The sequence below is a fragment of the Maniola jurtina genome, chromosome 24, assembly GCF_905333055.1.
Source record: "Maniola jurtina chromosome 24, ilManJurt1.1, whole genome shotgun sequence".
Lineage (NCBI taxonomy): Eukaryota > Metazoa > Arthropoda > Insecta > Lepidoptera > Nymphalidae > Maniola > Maniola jurtina.
Window position 1 is genome coordinate 2,853,864 of NC_060052.1, and position 19,979 is coordinate 2,873,842.

Sequence of the window (19,979 nt, forward strand, 5' to 3'; positions counted from 1 at the left end):
CCAATTTGTCCGAACCCTGTTTTTATGTGTGACATAAGTTTTTCCGCCGCGAGCACAATATTTTCCGGAACTTACCAGAGCCGTCCAGATTTAAAGGTTTAATCCTACCCACCAAAATCAGTGGTCCTATACCTAATGTTATAAATATTATTTTTATTACCTTGTAACTTGATTAGAATCCATATCCATATTAATATTATAAATGCGAAAGTGTGTGTCTGTCTGCTACCTTTTCACGGCCCAACAGTTTAACCGATTCTGACGAAATTTGGTACAGAGTTAGCATAAATCCCGGGGACGGACATAGGCTACTTTTTATCCCGGAAAATCAACAGTTCCCGCGGGATTCCTAAAGACCCATCCCATCCGCTTAACCGATTTTTATGATACTTGGTACCGAGGTAGCTTGCGTCCCTGTAATTGACATTGGCAACTCTTTATCCCGGAAAATCAAACAGTTCCCACGGGATCTTTAAAACCCTAAATCCACGCGGACGAAGTCGCGGGCATCCTCTAGTATTATTAAAATACTAGTTTTATTAAAAAACAGGTCAAGTGCGAGTCAGACTTGCAGACGATCTATACCATCGTACAAGATATAACTATGTACCTTGTACCTACTTTTAAATTTTTCTTAACTTGCATGTCGGCAGTTTTGAAATTTTTACCATTTGTTGTTATAGCGGCAATAGAACTCTCTACACTCTGTAAAAAAAATTAACTCTCTAACTATCCAACGGTTTATGAGATATCTGACAGGCAAAATATGGATGGACAGGGCAAAAGGATTGTAAACATACCTTATGACATAAAACGTCAATGTCCAGTTCATTGGCCACGTCTTTGATGAGGTCCATAAAAAGATCCGCCTCTTCGAGCTGCCTCTGCGCTGAGCTGCTGGGCGATCTCGATCTCTATAAAGAAGAAAATAGGGTTTAAAATAGTTTAATAAGTACTTCTAACTCTAAATAATAGGCTCACGACTGGTATAGAATCATTATCATCATCATGATCAACCCATCACCAGCTCACAACTGAGCACCAGTCTCCTCTCAGAATGAAAAGGATTTAGGGCATAGTCTACCACGCTGGCCCAGTGCGGATTGGCGGACTTCACACGCCTTTGAGCACATTGTGGAGGACTCTCATCAGGCATGCAGTTTCGTCACGATCGCGATGATTTGCTTCACCGTTAAGCAAGCTGGATAGCTTATACATATAAGCTGGATAGCATGTAGGACTAGCGACCCGCCCCGGCTTCGCACGGGTGGACATTTATTTTTTAAGCTCTCTGAACCCCTGCGGTTTCGCCGTGCGAGTCGTGCGACACCATCATTCCTTTTAATACCAATTACAATTTTAAATTCGTAATATCTTTTGAATGGATTGTCCGATTGGAATAAAATAAAAAGTAATTTATAGCTATTGAAACAATCTTGCTCAATAAATAGTTTTTTTGGATAAGGATTAGTATTTGACGATAATATGATCAATAAACATAGGCTAATAATTTTAATTACTTTTATTCTATGGAAAAGTGGTTATAATGGCTAAAATATAAATGTTTGGTTTATACTATCGCGGACTTTTTTGTAGGCATTATTGAGTTCTACAACTTTTCTATAGAAGTCAACCATACATCTCTAACCATTTAGGCAGCGTTCGCGAGAATCGTTAACGTACGGCAGTTTTTTCGACGCCTTACTCCACAATTTTCACTACCACGAAAAATCCTATCTATTTTCCGGGATAAAATATAGCCTATACGGATTCGGAAGAATCCCTCTAAGTAATGGTAAAAGAAATTTTGAAATCGGTCCAGTAGTTTTTGAGCCTATTCATTACAAACATACAAAAATACAAAAATTCAAAAATACAAAGGTTTCCTCTTTATAATATTAGTATAGATAGATATATGTAAGATGAGTAGTTTGTATGTATGGATAGATGTACCTATGTTTGTTACTCTTTCACGCAAAAAATACTGGACGGATTTGGCTGTGGAATGGAGATAGATTATACCCTGGATTAACACATAGGTTACTTTTATCTCGGGAAATCAATGAGTTCCCACGGGATTTTTAAAAACCTATATCCACGCGAACGAAGTCGCGGGTATTAGCTACTTTTACACATAACTCCGAAAAGTTAGAGGTGCGTGCCCGGTATTGAACCCCCGACCTCTCGAAAGAAGGCACCTCCTAACCAGCAGGCTATCACCGCTATAGCCAGTGGCGTGCAGCTCATAGAAGTATAAAAGCACTGCTTACCCTAGTTGTAATAAATCAACACTTATTTGCCATTATGACCTGCCAAAAAATAATTCATACTTTAATATGCTTACCCTGGCTTTAGCTGTCTAGAATAGAACCGTTTAACTTTTTTTCATCGAACGAAAACACACCCGACCTCGAAAAGCAAGCTTTGACAAACATTGGGCCGTGAAAAGCCACGTCAAAGGCTAAAACGCTCAGCTCTGAGTAAACAGGTCACTGAGCAAAGGATGAACAATGTATATCTGTATCTATACTAATAAATAAAAACCGGCCAAGTGCGAGTCAGACTCGCGCACCGAGGGTTCCGTAGGGTATTCTTTCGATATTTTGCACGATAAATCAAAAACCATCACACTAATCATAGACCAATACCAATATTATAAAGGCGAAAGTTTGTGTGTATGTGTGTGTGTGTCTGTGTAGTGTGTATGTTTGTTACTCCTTCACGCAAAAACTACTAGACGGATTTGGCTGAAATGGAGATAGATAATATCCTGGATTAGCACATAGGCTACGTCTTATCCCGGAAATTCAAAGAGTTCCCACGGGATTTCGAAAAACCTAAATCCACGCGGGCGAAGTCGCGGGCATCGGCTAGTTATGTATAAAAATAAATGAAAATCAGTTTTAGAATGTACATAGGTAGGTACAACACAGGTACCTATTAGTTCGCGACAGGTCGACATGGCAATCGGAGTTTTTTTTTTTTTTAAAGTATGTAAGTATGAGGCGGGGGGACGCCCCGCACACCCGCACATCACCCGGCCGCGCTATCCCGCACTAGGTTAGAGCGGGGGCTGTGCGGGTGTGCGGGGCGTCCCCACCCCGGTTGCCATGTCGACCTGTCGCTAACTATACGTCTCCTCACCACCACGTCCCTCATATAATTTAGATTGACCTTTATCACAAGATCACTCGCCCAGAATTGATCCAATAATATAATATGAATATTCTGAAACAGAACCAAAATACACTTTGACCTCACTTTCATCACTTTGACGATAATTAAAAGCTCACTTCCTCATAATAAACGGTGAAATATAGTCGTATATCGTAGCGATATTATCGATCTAATATTATCTTAAGCTAAGTAAGTAATGATTTATTTTTTAATTTTTTAATTAAACCAGAAAAGTCTGCAAGGCAAACTGCAGTAGGTTTTTTTAACCCCCGACCCAAAAAGAGGGGTGTTATAAGTTTGAAGTGTGTATCTGTGTATCTTTGTATCTGTCTGTGGCATCGTAGCGCCTAAACGAATGAACCGATTTTAATTTACTTTTTTTTGTTTGAAAGGTGGCATGATCGAGAGTGTTCTTAGCTATAATCCAAAAAAATTGGTTCAGCCGTTTAAAAGTTATCAGCTCTTTTCCTTTTCTAGTTACTGTAACCTTCACTTGTCGGGGGTGTTGAAAATTTTTAATTTACACTTGTTTACTATGTAGGTAGACATTACTTTGTTTTAATTTTTTTCTTTATTATATATCACAATGCACAATGGATACAATGTGCAAATATTTTGCAAGTGAACAAAAACACACAAAGCATCGCTGTTCCGCAAACGAAGCTTTGCCAAATAAACGAAACCTCCAGGGCGCTTTGCTCTAAAACTCGTCACCTACTGCGGCCATAATGCTCGATATAACTGTGTGAGAGTGGAACTAAAAGTACGCGACAGTTTGAGATGGCAATCGGGATGTCAGGCGGGGGGACGCCCCGCACACCCGCACGTCACTCGCTCACCCGCAGCGGGTGAGCGCGGGGCTAAGCAGGGCGTTCCCACCCCGGTGGCCATCTCAATCTGTCGCGAACTAATATTTGCATAAATGTGTAAATATTTGCATGAAACGTCCGAAAAGTTAGTTTAGACCATCTCCCTGGCGTAGTGGTAAGCGCTGTGGTATTATTAGTGGGAGGTCCCGGGTTCGATCCCCGGCGGGATCTACCAAAGGCGGGATCTTACCTACCTACCAAATTTCATGATTCTAGGTCAACGGGAAGTACCCTATAGGTTTTCTTGACGGACGGACGGACGGACGGACGGACGGACGGACGGACGGACCGACCGACAGACCGACCGGTAGGTACGGAACCCTAAAAAAAAGATGCGTGTCTGTGATCGAACAAAAATACCTACCTATACAAATAACTAATTAACATTCTAGGGAGATTGGAGACCTCATATTTTACCTAAATCACTCCGGGTCAGACTGGATTTCTTTGTCGGGGTATTGCGTTGCTTACGTGACGCGAATAAATAAGGTTGTATGAAAATATTGATTTCCCTTCAAAGAATCGCGACAAAAGTGCAGATTTCTTTTGTGCCTTGAACACCTGTACGTACCTTAAGCTAGAGATCTCTAGAGCCTGTGATAGATCCTTTATATTATAGAGTCTTTGACAATTACTCAGGATCTTAGGGTTCCAGATAGGTCTTTCAAAAATATTGCGGGTGTATGGAAACTATTTTGCGATTCAGGGATCTGTTTCCAAAATATTAAGCTTTAAAATGCTAATTTTTACGGTTACGCTCCCGAAGGATACCAACGGGACCCTATTACTAAGCCTTCGCTGTCCGTTCGTCTGTCGCCTGTCTGTCATGTATCTCATGAACCGCAACAATAGAGAGTTGAAATTTTCACAGAATGAGTATTTTTATTGCCGCTGTAACAACAAATAATAAGAAATTCAAAATGGCCGCAATAAAAATTAAAAAAATTGAAATGTGCTATTTTATGTACGATCCTACGGAACTCTATGTGTGCGAGACCAACTCGCACCCGACCGCTTCTTCTTTGAAATATTCCTTACAAAATGAACCTTAAAAATTCCAATAAGAACGTGCTCCAAATTGGAACCTTACACCTGTTACCTTCCCAGAGTAGGAATTCGTGCAAATATTACTTTTACGGACTTTTACCAAACTAGAAAAAGAGCCTATGAGGGCCAGACCTTCGTTATTTTATAATGTTGCAGCTGCATTAAGGTTAACGTCGATTCCCAACGACACCATAATTATCGCGATAATCAACGCGTTAAAACTGAGTGGCCACGTCTAATGCCAATTAGAATTGGATTTAAAATCGTCTAATGCTAAACGGCATCGTGAATGCCGTTGTACGTTGATCGTGGTTGAATCTACGTTTAACGGGAAACGCCGTTGCACATCGCGTTGCTGGCTGTTAGAGGAAACCAGAGCTTTAGTGACTATGAAGTTTGGATCATCGTGGCTTTGGTAGATGACAGGTAGTAGTGTATAAAATGAGATAATAAGAATGATTTATTAAGTTATTGGCATGGTTGCCACGATCCGAAGAAAATATTAAACAAGTGTAAATTAAAAATTTATAACACCCCCGACAAGTGAAGGTTACAGTAACTAGAAAAAAGCTGATAACTTTCAAGCGGCTGAACCGATTTTCTTGGATTATAGCTAAGAGCACTCTCGATCACGCCACCTTTCAAACAAAAACCAAATTAAAATCGGTTCATTAGTTTAGGCGCTACGGTGCCACAGACAGATACACAGATACACAGACACACAGATACACAGATACACACGTCAAATTTATAACACCCCTCTTTTTGGGTCGGGGGTTAAAAAATGACACTATACTTTGACGAAATATTTTATTCATCTTTGTTACCTGCTATCTGCCAAAGCCACGATGATCCAAACTTCATAGTCACTGATCGTTCCTACCTGTGATGGGGATAGTGCGCAAAGAAACTTTCAGCTTTTGAAATAACGAAGGTCTGGCCTTCACGGGCTCTTAGTCCCAACCAATAATATTCCTATTCCATGTTCAGAAACACTCGAGTTATCACATTTCACATTCTCTTTGGTTTTCGCTTATGTGACAAAGGAAAGAAGGCAGTTGAATAGCGATTGAAGAGTCATTTCTTTGCTGAGATAGTAGTTTTGTGAGTGGCTTCATTTGTTCGTATGTTGGCAGTTGGCATAAGATTTTTACGAGTATGTTTTATGACACTTTTTAGGGTTCCGTTCCGAAGAGTGCCAACGTGACCCTATTACTAAGCCTCCGCTGTCCATCCATCCCTCTTTTTGTCTGTCAGCGAGCTGTTATCTCGTAATATTCAAATTTCAAATTCAATTTCAAATTTTTTTTTTATTCAAACAAACTTTTAAAGTGCTTTTGAATCGTCAGAATAATCTACCACTGGTTCGGAATGCCGTTCCTACCGAGAAGAACCAGCAATAAACTCGGCGGTTGCTCTTTTCAAGTGTTCAAGTTACAATGATATGCCCCATACTGTACTAAACAAGCAACTGCAGCACCGTGTATTGCTGGAATCTGGAGCGAGTCAAATCCAAGCTTCCATCCAATCCAAAAGGCAGAGTTGAAATTTTCAAAGAGTATTTCTTTGTTTATTTCTAATGCCGCTTTCACACAATATTATAAAAGCGAAAATTTGCATGTAGGTATATGAATCTGTGTATGCGGTATGTTTGTTACTCTTTCGCGCAAAAACTACTAGACGGATAATATGGCTGAAATTCGAAATGGAGTTAAATTGTACCCTGGATTAACACATGTGTTACTTTTTATCCCGGAAAATCAAAGAGTTCCTTCGGGATTTTGAAAAACTTAAATCCACGGGGACGAAGTCGCGGGCGTTATAGCTAGTAATAAATAACAAATAATAAAGTTAAAAGCAAAATATTTTTTATGCACTTAAACTTTTACAAGGATCTACTTCCTTTTGAAACGTCAAATGCATCTACCACTGGTTCGGAATGCCTTTTATACCGAGAAGAACCAGCAAGAAACTCGGTAAAGATTTCTTCGATTAGATTCTTTGTTATTTTCGTAATTTTTACGAGATACAGTCCAATGACAGACAGACAGACGGACGGACGGACAGCGGAAACGTAATAGGGCCCCGTGGGCACCTTTGGGTACGGAACTCTGAACATCGTCCATATACTTTTCGCTAGACGAGTCGTATGCGGAAGGATGAAGCTGACCGCTATCCCAATTAAACCCCAACCATTATGTGATTAGTGGAAACGGACACGACCTTCAACAATGAGGAAAACTACGCAGAGAGAGATTCGTGCAAAAAGAGCATAAAAGCCCCAAAAGCAATTAATTATACAACTTAGAAAAGGGCAGCGAAATTAAATTAAGTGCGCATTATTTCAAATGGCGCGGTTGAAGTAGGGTAACCAGATTTCGGGATTATCTGGAAATGTGGTCAAGACCCTCAGCAATGAGTTATTGATCCTTGATCCTTAAACATGATTATTAATTATGATACACCCATCGCCGGCCCACTACTGAGAACGGTCTCCTCGTAGAATGAGAAGGGTTTGGCTATCACTGGCAAATTGCGGATTGGCACTTGACACACCTTTGAGAACATTATGGAGAACTCTTAGGCATGCAGGTTTCCTCAAGATGTTTTCCTTCGCTGTTATAGCAAGCAATTTTAATAAAATTACTTCAAACGCTAATAGGAGGCTCTCACGGCTCCACCATTTCAATCACGGCTCTATAAAACAATGAAAAAACACAATAACATAAAAGCCCCAAAAGGAATTAACTGTACAATTTAGAATTACTTAAATGCGCATTATGTAAAATGGCGCGGTAAAGGTAGGGTAACCAGATGTCAGGATTTATTTGGATTTGTCGGTAAAGACTGAAGATAGAAGGATAGCATTGTTTGGAGTATGTAACTTCTTAAAATATAAAACAATCAGGACCCTAAGTAATGAGAGACTTGTGTAAAATAAACACAAAAGCCCAGGAGAAATTAATCGTATAACTTGAGTAAGTGCAGAGGAATTAAAATTTAATGCACATTATATTATTTCCAAGCTACTTATTCAGTGGATCTAGGCTAAGCGAGCGAATGCTTGCTCAAGCCTCTATCCCCACTCTGTCAAGTTCTCTTTAAATAATTCAGGGATTGAGTTCGTTCTTTGTTTATCTAAAGAGACTTTAACAAATTGGAGATAAAGCGAGCATTCTGTCACTTGTTCTAAATCTACCTTAACTCATAGCTAATAATATCTAAATAAATAAAAGGAAAAGCTAACTTACTGACTGATCTATAAATGCGCGGCTCAATCTACTGGATGGATCGGGCTGAATGGCATGCAATAGCTATTATGGCGTAGACATCCTCTAGGATTCAGCCCCTAAAGGGGTAAAATAGGGGTTTGTAATTTGTGTAGTCCTCGAGGCTGAAGTCGCGGGAACAAGCTAGTTAAATTATAAATGTAAAAGTGTCTGTCTTTCCGTCTATCTGATAGGGGGTGATCACTTCACGGGCGATCCGTATAACTGATTTTAACGACTACAAAAATATCTTTCATTCCGGGGATGAACATAGGCTACTTTTTGACCCCAAAAATCAAAGATTTCCCACAGGATTTTTGAAAAAACCTAAATCTACGCGGACGGAATTGCGAGCATCATTCATTATCTCAACAATCGTCAAAATAATAAATCTAATTTGATAGAGTAGTATCAGAAGAAATGAAGCGGAAAGCACATTGCAATTCCAATCAAATACTGACCCTTATCATTCAGTATTAATTACCCTGGGGTCACGGACATCAGCAATGACTACTACCTAGGGATCATCAATGAGAAATACGACGTAAAATTGAATAGAGCTTAAAAGCCCGATGCAATTAATTCCAACTTGTACCAGTTGGAAAAGAGCAGCGGAATTAAATTAAACGCGCATATTTCAAATAGCGCGATAGAGGTAGGGTAACCAGACGTCAGAACTTATCACGACTTGTCAGGATTTTTAGTTGTTTGTCAAAATTATAGCTGGGTTTGACAATATCAATATTTTTGAGTATGAATCATTTTTTATGTTAATTATAAGTAGTTGTTATGGATATCCATATCCGTAACTGAAACTATCGGATATCCGAAATAAAAAAATATCCGTAACCGTAACTGAATCCGTAATATTAGTTTTGGATAGTTTCGGATAGGGCGGGGTCTAACTAAATACTACACTCGTACGAATTAACTGTGCACTCCGCTGGAATGCGACACATTCATCAGTTCACATTTTACAGTTCCTTAAAAAATTAATATCCGTAACCGAAACTATCGGATAATCCGAAATAATTTAATATCCATAACCGTAACCGAAACCGATATTATTTTTTACCAATATCCATATCCATATCCGGATCCGAAATTATATGTATATCCATAACATCCCTAATTATAAGGTGACACGTCTCGCAATCGATCAGGTGTAACTTTTGAAAATCTTTTTCTACTAGAGGTTTACGTTACATAGAAAACCTACATAAATAAAAAAAAAACTCAAGTCTCTAGATCCAGCGATTTAAACTGTATGTTGATATTATGTAGGCAGTTAATGTAACTTATCCTTAAATGTATGCATAATATTACATTAGTCAATTCAATGCCAGGACTTAGCATTAGAAACCAGGAAGGCTAAAGCATAAGTTATGATTCTTACATTCCAACATTTCTTATAATTGGCTGAATTTATGGTACTCTTGCTACAACTTTACATCCTTGTAAACAGTAAAAAGAGTCATGCCAATCATAGATGATTGTAATCGTCACACTGTAGCTGTTAAACTCTGGTGCAAGACCTTTTTAACATCATCCTCATCATCATGATCTTGCGGCGCTACAAGCCTTTGTGGATCCCCGCCTTATCCACAATCTTCTTCCATGTATCGAGGTCCTTCGTCTGCGTTCTCGAGTTTGTCTCTCATTCTCTTCAGGTCTTCTTTTACGCATTCCATTCAATGCTATTTTTGGCCGACCTTTTGGTCTGCTTAGCCATCTCCCTGTTCATAATTTTAACGACCCTTATATTTGGCATCAAACCAGGGAAGTCACTGACTGACTGAGACTAGACTGGGCCAAATACAGTTATGAGCACATTCCTTTCGAACACGGGAAGCCTCAGTTTTTATAAGAACTTTTTTGTCAGGACATCCCAATTTCGTATGTGTGATGTATGGTAACCCTAGTAGTTAGAAGGTCTTCATCGAGAATCGTGGTAAAAAGTAACTTTCAGATTTTATAGGAAAAAGTGGGGGAAAAATGGCTCTTTGATAGAAATTTAATAACGTTCGCAGTTACGTCCAATTAATTTTATCCCTATTGAAGCTTTGCCTTTTAGCATAAAATGGAGGTAAAAGTTGTCTGCTAAGAAGATGAATATCTCTAAAGTCCGCATAAAATATTTCTGTATGCACAAGCGAGCTTAATTCGATGTAATCTCTTCTTTGGAAGCATAAATACCTAACTAGCTTTCATTTCATTTCGCCTGCGAGGGCTACACAAATTTCACACCCCTGTTTTACCTCTTTAGGGATTGAATTTCCAAATAAAGTTGAAAACTAAAACCCGACTGCGATCGTCTTAATAAACGCTGAAATATTATTGTAAAATTGTTTTTCTGTCGCCGTTGTTCGACGGGAACTATAGGTTTTCTTGACAGATTCGACGGACGGACAGACAAACAGACAACAAAGTGATACTATATAGTAAGGGTTCCGTTTTTCCTTTTGAGGTACGGAACCCTAAAAATGACATTTACGCAATGTTAACGTTATTTTGAAAAGATATACTAGTATCCCGTGTATTTTTTATCTTGTTAGATCGGACTTCACGTGAATGCAATTTCTTTGCATTCTGCATTGAACTACGCTCAATTGCATTCCTTGTCTAGAAAATACAAAGAGTGTTGCAGCAATTTGTATAATAAGTATGTTACGAACAAGTCTGTAGGATGTGCGATGTTGAAAATGCCCGGCAGGGATGACAACAAGTACCCAACAAACAGTAAGTAACAGTAGCATTAAGTACAAAAAGTAAGACAAGTAAGAAAATCGGTCAAGTGCGAATCGGACTCGCACACGAAGGATTCCGTACCGTAGAACTAGAAATAATACTTTTTCGGTTGTTTTGAAATTTGCATTATTTGTTGTTATAACGGCAATAGTTATTGGTTATACATATTCTTTGAAAATTTCAAGTCTCTACCTATTACAGTTTACAAGATACAGCCCGCTGACAAACGTACAGACGGACAGACAGCGGAGGCTTAGTAATAAAACCTTACAGTGAGCCAACGGCTTTGATGATTCCGGAAGACCCGTCATCACAGTTGTAACGCCTAGGGCTGTCACCGTCATCATCATCATCATCACCATTTCTACCTATCACCGACTCCACTACTGAGGATGTGTCTCCTCTCAGAATAAGATGGTCGTAAAAAAAAATGCGGATTGGCATTCATCACAGACCTATAAACAACATTTTGGAGAACCCTCAAGCATGGAGGTTTCTTGTGTTTTCCCGGGCATTGTCAACATTGTACAACCTGGCGCTTGGCCCATAACATGGGTCCTCGTACATACTACGGACTCTATATTATACGGTATTGGAAAACAATCATTTTAAATTCTTAACGATCGAAGCGACCGCCGCGCGCCGCCTGTTTTACTTTATTGAAGACGGCAAAATAAATAAAAAGGCAAATTGATACAGTGCATGGTGACTATAAAAAAATTGGCCAAGTGCGCGTCAGACTCGTGCACCGAGGGTTCCGTACTCGGTTATTTTCTCCAACATTTTTCACGATAAATCAAAAACTATTACGCATAAAAATAAATAAAAATCTGTTTTAGAATGTGCAGGTATAGCTTTTTCATATGATACCCACTTGGTATATTAATCTTACATTGAAAGTTGAAAATACTAATTATTTATTTGTTCATGAACACATTTTAATTAATTTTTTGTAATGTAACCACAAGTTCACGGTTTCCGGATTTTTTCTCTTACGTGTGCTATAAGACCTATCTACCTGCCATATACATGAGTCTAGGTTAATGGGAAGTACCCCCAAAGGTTTCAGACAACTAAGAAAGGACAGACAACTAAGTGATTCTATAAGTGTTTCTCTTTTCCTTTTGAGGTACGAAACCCTAAAAATATGGAAGAAATAATTAGAACAATAAAAAAATTCCTGTAGAAGTTTGACATAACATTAGATAAAAGTATAGCGTCGATCATCCCCATAGTACCTATTAGGTATTGGTAGGCGTACCTTATAGTTATTGTAATCGTATTTTTAACCCCCGACCCAAAAAGAGAGGTGTTATAAGTTTGACATGTGTATCTGTGTATCTGTCTGTGGCATCGTAGCTCCTAAACTAATAAACCGATTTTAATTTAGTTTTTTTTGTTTGAAAGGTGGCTTGATCCAGAGTGTTCTTAGCTATAATCCAAAAAAATCGGTTCAGCCGTTTGAAAGTTATCAGCTCTTTTCTAGTTACTGAAACCTTCACTTGTCGGGGGTGTTATAAATTTTTAATTTACACTTGTTTAGTGTCTATCTATGTAACTGAAGTGTTTGCAGTTTGCACAATATATTATCGCTTTTGCACTAATGCAGACTGCAGAGTGCAGAACAATTTTGTTGTGTAGATACCTACATGATGTTATTGGGAACTATTCCCCTGTATATTCTCTCGTCTTATTTATTTGCGTTAAGAGGGGTCTCTCCTTCACTCGCTTCATACAAACGTAGTTCCAATTTCATTTGAATATTAAGCAACCAAAGTCCACGAAATTTTCTCGAAAATTCTCGAAACTAATATCTATGTCTGTGGTTTTCCAGATTTCTGTTAAAATATTCGGTTTCAAAGTTACGCGTTCTTAAAAATTTACATACAAATCTTTGAGCCCCTGTAATTTTAAAACTACATATTTTTAGAAAAATCTAAAACACCACAGACACAGATATTAACTTCTAGAATATGTCTGCAAAATTTCATGGACTTTGGTTGCTTAATATTCAAATGAAATTGGAACTACGATTGTATGAAGCGAGTGACAGAGAGAGCCCTGTTAAGGCATACCGCAGAGAACGGTAAACGCAGAGTATGCAATTAATTTACGGTCTACCTACAATCTACATCTGTTTACTCTATGTAGAGAAGCAGGCGTTATTTTGCGGAAGTCCATGATATACATATGTAAAAGGAACCAAAAGCTTAATTGGCTATAATCCGGTAAACCAAACCAATCTGTATGGTGCAACATGCAGCATGCGACATGCATCGCCCGCCCTCCCACTGATAAACATGCAGGAAAAGTCAGCCACCAAGCAAGCCATACGCACCACCAGCACGCAACACCACACAAATCCCAAAACCACTCGATGCACGTTTCGCCCCGACACCGGAGCATCCTCAGGAGATATTGACCTTACAAGGCCTAATTCCAAATGCAATTTTACTTTTCCTGCATGTTTATTAGTGGAAGGGCGGGCGGTGCATGTCGCATGCTGCATATTCCACCAACAGTTTGTTTGGTTTAGCGGATTATAGCAAACTAGTGGATGCCCGCAGCTTCGCCCGCGTGGATTTCGGTTTTTTTTTAAATCCTGTAGGAACTGTTCAATTTTCAGGAATAAAAAGTAGCCTATGTCCTTCCCTGGGATTTATCCCAAGTTTGTACCAAATTTAATTAAAATCGGTTCAGCGGTTGGGCCGTGAAAACGTAGCAGACAGACAAGACACATTTTCGCATTTATAATATTAGTAGGTATGGATTAAGCTTTTGGTTCCTTGTTTACTCTATGTTATTTTACACATATTGTTTGTAAGCACAACGTTTTCATTAAATGGTAAAACAGTTTGTGTGTGAAAACGGAAGAATTAATTATTTATTGCAAATTACAGTTTAAACACCGAAAACAATTCTTTATTTAAATAAATATAACATTATTATAACATTATTTACTTAACATTGTTATACGGCTACCAATTATAATTTTTGCTCTCGTTGCATTGTGTTTTTTTAATAGAAAATTATTTTTGTGTTATGACAACATAACCTTTTTATCCCGGAAAATCAAAGAGTTCCCAGTCCCACGGCTCATAAAAGACCGAAATCTACGTGGACGAAGTCGCGGGCCTCATCTAGTTTGTACAAAGATAGCTTTTTAGGGTTCCGTACCTCAAAAGGAAAAACGGAACCCTTATAAGATCGTTATAGGATTATTGTCAGTCTGTCTGTCTGTCTGTCTGTCCGTCCGTCCGTCTTTCCGTCCGTCCGTCCGTCGTGTCTGTCAAGTAAACCTATAGGGTACTTCCCGTTGACCTAGAATCATGAAATTTGGCAGATAGGTCTTATAGTACAAGTAAAGGAATAAATCCAAAACCTTGAATTTGTGGTTACATCATTAAAAAAAATATTAAAATGTGTTTAAATTTTCAAAGTAAGATAAGAATAAGTATACCAAGTGGGGTATCATATGAAACGGCTTTACTTGTACATTCTTAAGCAGATATATTTATTTTTATGCATAATAGTTTTTGATTTATCGTGCAAAATGTCAGAAAAAATACCCGAATACGGAACCCTCAATGCGCGAGTCTGACTCGCACTTGGCCGGTTTCTTATTTTAAAAAAATCGGTTGATCATGATACTACGGGATATCGTACCGGAACGCTAATCGTGGCTACCCGAGCCTTTTCAGCGTAAATGAACACAGCTCGAATGCCAATGAATGTTAATTCAGAGTAGTCATTAAGGGATAACAAACGACTGGTCGTTAGCGCCGTCCGTGTCATTATTAGCAGGGATTAGGGCTTATACGACACGTCTCAGTTCTCACAGCGGTGGGTATTGTACCTATTGCTTTTCTGATCAATCCACATTATCCATACCTACTAATACAGTGGACCCACCGGTATTCCGGCCCCTGTCTGATCCAGCACCCCCTGTAATCCGACATATCCTCCATACTATCTATACTAATAAATAAAATTGGAGTGTCTGTCTGTAATTTCGAAATAACTAACGCATATTAAGGTCATATGGTTATTTGAACGATACTATAACCGAATCACACATTTTTAAAATTTTTGTCTGTCTGTCTGTCTGTCTGTCTGTCTGTCTGTTTGAAAAGGCTAATCTTGGGAACGGCTGAACCGATTTTGACGGGATTTTCACAGACAAGTAGAGAATTGACCAGGGAGTAATATAGGCTACTTTTTAACCGACTTTCAAAAAGGGAGTTGTGTTTTTCTACCTATGTACACCGAAATCTCCGAGATTTCTGAACCGATTTGCGTCATTTCTTTTTTAATCGATTGAGGAACTTTGCGACATTGTTTCATAAAAAATTTGGAGTCCAACTCCTCAATCCTGATGCTGCAGGGGATCTGACCAATCCACGCGGGCGAAGCTGCGGGCATCAGCTAGTAATATTATAAATGCGAAAGTGTGTCTGTCTGTCTGCTACCTTTTCAGGGCCCAACAGTTTAACCGAATTCTGACGAAATTTGGTACAGGATTAGCTCATATCCCGGGGACGGACATAGACTACTTTTTATTCCGAAAATCAAAGAGTTCCTACGGGATTTGAAAAAAACCGAAATCCACGCGAACGAATGTCCTTCCCCGGGATGTATCTCAAGTCTGTACTCTGTACCTTTCATTACAACCGATTCAACGGTTGGGCCGTGAAAACGTAGCAGACAGACAGCCAGACAAAAACACTTTCGCATTTAATAATATTAGTATGGATTCGGTTGAATTCGGCGAGCGAAGCCGGGGCAGCTCAACTAGTGTCGACAAGATACTAATTTTAAAGTTAGTTAGGTATGTACCTGATATAGATTCAAAAAGCCCGCATAAAAGAAAATTATATTTGAAGTGCAGCCGTACTCTAGTCCATAAAAGCTTTTGCGTTACGGCTCTCTAAACTTAAAAGCTCTGGGATGTGCATGGACACCCGATAGTACCTGCTAACTACCTTATAGGTATTACTAGCTGATACCCGCGACTTCGTTCGCGTGGATGTAGGTTTTATAAAATTCCCGTGGGAACTCTTTGATTTTCCGGGATAAAAAGTAGATTATGTGCTAATCCAGGGTATAATCTATCTCCATTCTAAATTTCAGCCCAATCCGTCCAGTAGTTTTTGCGTGAAGGAGTAACAAACATACACACACACACATACAAACTTTCTCCTTTATAATATTAAGTGTGATAAGTACCTATAATAATAATGTTAGAGATAATGGCGTCGATTCTGATAATCTTCTCTAAACTAAATTTAGAATATCTGCATCTTTTTCTTCTTTTTCATATTGCTAAAAAAGGACGAAAAATAATAATTTTTAAATTAACAACTTATAATGTTAGTGATACAGAACTGGCGCCTAAATTCACGAGGTTTGAAAGTTTTAAATTAAAATATGTTTGTCTGTCATTTTCTTATTAAATATTTCTATGAACAAATATTAAATATATGTATTTTATTTATAATAAATACTCCTAAATACTTTTTTTTTGTGATTTACCAAAAATTCACGGATTTCGGATTTTTCGCTTCCCTTTTGTAATAAGACATGGCTGCCTGCTTCATTCAACAGAACCATGAAATTTGGCAGGTAGGTAGGTCTTATAGCACAAATAAAGGAATAAATCTGAAAACCGTGAATTTGTGGTTACATCACAGAAAAAAAAATTAAATATGTTAAAATTTTCAAAGTAAGATAACTATACCAAGTGGGGTATCATATGAAAGGGCTTTACTTGGCTATTCTAAAACAGATTTTTATTTATTATTAAGCACAATAGTTTTTGATTTATAGTGCAAAATATTGGAAAAATACCCGAGTACGGAACCTTCGGTGCGCGAGTCTGACTCGCACTTGGCCGGTTTTTTCTCTGGAGATAGGGAACCCAAAAAAGCAACGGTTGCAAGCTTGTTGCAATGTTTTGCCCATTTAAAAAAGTAAATCAAGAGTGGGTAAAATTTCCATTAACTAAATGAGAAATGCACAGTAGGAGCGGTCGGAGAAGAAAATGCGATTTACGTAGCGACTCATTTCCTGTTGTTTCGGAACGGAGTGTCCCGGAAATTGACGCGAAAGAGACTTTTTTTATTTTTGGCATGCCGTTTCTCTGTTAAAATAAAGTTACTGTATTTGTGTACTGAGGCCGTGATAGTCCAGTGGTAAGACTACCACCTCCTATTCGGGAGATCGGGGGTTCGATATTGGGCACGCGCCTCTAACTTTCGAGTTAATGTGCGTTTGAAGCAATTAAATATCACTTGCTTTAATGGTGAAGGAAAACATCTGAGGAAACCTGCATGCCTGAGAGTTCTCAAAGGTGGGTGAAGTCTGCCAATCCGCATCATCATCTTTAACTCATAGCATCATGGGGCATGACCAACAAATTCATGAAAGGCCGGCAACGCATTGGCGGTTCCTCTGGTACTGCAAATGTTTATAGGCGGCGGTAATCACTTAACATCAGGTGATCTGCCTGCTTGTTTGCTCGCTATTTTTATTTAAAAAAAAAACACCGGCTCACTACTTAGCACGGACCACCTCTAAGAATAATCAGTGGTTGGCCATAATCCACCACGCTGACCAAATCCAGATTGGCAGACTTTATACTTACACCCTTGAGAACGTTTTGGAGAACTCTCAGGCATGCAAGATTCCTCACAATGTTTTCATAGGAACTCTTTGGTTTTCCGGGATAAAAGTAGCCTATGTCACTCTGCAGGTCTTTAACTATGTCCATGCAAAATATCACGTCGACCAGATACTCCGTTGCGGCGTGATAGAAGGACAAACTAACCATCTAACGTACGTCCACCCAGTGCCATACAAAACAGAGTTAGTAAATCCTCCATAGGGAAGGAATGTTAGCTCTTGGAAAATTACCTACACTATTTTAAAGCCTTCACGAGGTCCCACATTATATTTTCATTGAAAAGCATTTGTAAAGCCGTGCCGTGTTTAGAAACGGTTCAAAAGCTTGGCACTATATACAAAAGTTTATTTTCCTGAGCCCGCTAAGTATATAGGGAACTTTTAAAAGCTTAACACCTATACCTAGATTGTACCGTAAGCAGCTTCATAGAATTAATTAAGTACCTTTGATTAGGTTTCTGAAAACCTACTAGCAACTACCCGCGGTTTCGCTCCCCTAGGAATATAGAAAAATCCCTTATGCTACAACTAAGTAAGTCAATCCATACTTTATTAATTACATTTAGTCTGCTAGCTTTCTACGGCCCAACAGTTTAGCCGATTTTGATGAAAATTGGTACAGAGTCAGCTTACATTCCGGGAACGGACAAAGGCTACTTTTTACCCTGGAAAATCAACGAGTTCCCACGGGACTCATAAAGCTCCATCCGTTTAACCGATTTAAGTATATGAATATTTGGTTCAGATGTAGCTTGCGTTCCAGAAGTTGACATAGGCAACTTTTCATCCCGGAAAATCAAAATGTTTCTGCAGGATTTTTAAAAAACCTTAATCCAGACGAAGTCGTGGGCATCTAGTAATATAATAAAGAGGTAAAGTTTGTAAGTTTCGATGTGTAGCGGTTGCCACCTTCACAAGATGTCGCTTCTAAACTCAATCAATCAACAACGCTCGAAACACGAACCTCAGCCTGATAACTCACGAGTCACGACCCGCGGCCCAGCTGGCGCCCCGAGCACAACACCCGCTCGGAGGGAAATTTCCCTATTGCTACGGTCGAGCATACAGAAACACAGCTCCCGTATAGATGTATGAGGTACTTAAGGAAGCCTCCGAAAATACTCATCCGATTTCAAAAATTATTTCATTGAGAGATAGCTACATCATCCCTGAGTGCTATAAAATTATATCCCACGGGAGAAGTTACAGGCATTAACTAGTTCGTCTTAGTTTGTATCATAATATTATGACCTCGTGACATGTAAGGTGAAAATGGAATGTAAATACGTTTCATATAATATGAAAGCTCCATTGTGAACGACGTTACGGGTAACGCGATACGCCATTGTGCTATAAACAGTTTCAATCTTATAATAGGATAAATTATACCTTCGCTTAGGCTTCTAACAGCCTATACTAACAACCGACCACGGTTTCGCTCCCTTTCATGATTAGGAGGTACCTATCCCAAAAACTTTTTTTCTAAATTTCAACTTGCCAGCTCCTATATCTAGTTTATTTTTAAAATGGCCGAATGGCTTTCGGACTGATGGCTAGGCGGAGTGGACGAAAAGGGTTCCGTAAAATCCAAAAAACTAGCCACATGCGAGTCGAGCCTCGGTCTTTTAGCGTTCCGTACTTAGTTGTTTTGGTCACAGCTTACTAACTATTTTATGAATTACTAGCGACCCGCCCCGGCTTCGCACGGGTGGACATTTACTTTTATTCTATGGAAAAGTGGTTATAATGGCTAAAATATAAATGTTTGGTTTATACTATCGCGGACTTTTTTGTAGGCATTATTGAGTTCTACAACTTTTCTATAGAAGTCAACCATACATCTCTAACCATTTAGGCAGCGTTCGCGAGAATCGTTAACGTACGGCAGTTTTTTCGACGCCTTACTCCACAATTTTCACTACCACGATAAATTCTATCTATTAAATATTAATAATATAGCCTATACGGATAAAATATAGCCTATACGGATTCGGAAGAATCCCTCTAAGTAATGGTAAAAGAAATTTTGAAATCGGTCCAGTAGTTTTTGAGCCTATTCAATACAAACATACAAAAATACAAAAAATACAAAGGTTTCCTCTTTATAATATTAGTATAGATTGTTTTCGGTATTTATTGTAAAGTAGGTCTGTATATGTTACATAATATACCGAAATTTCATATTCCT

General features: G+C 38.8%; 1 protein-coding gene across 4 annotated transcripts in view; it reads right to left on the minus strand.

Annotated features, from left to right (window-relative positions):
• LOC123877601 (cGMP-specific 3',5'-cyclic phosphodiesterase-like) overlaps positions 1 to 19,979 on the minus strand; it is a 68,665-nt gene that overhangs the window by 21,272 nt on the left and 27,414 nt on the right. For all 4 annotated transcript variants that reach the window (XM_045924411.1, XM_045924408.1, XM_045924410.1 and 1 more), the window contains exon 3: positions 801 to 914. In XM_045924411.1, the coding sequence (XP_045780367.1) occupies positions 801 to 914 (114 nt within the window). The remainder of the gene's footprint in view (positions 1 to 800; positions 915 to 19,979) is intronic.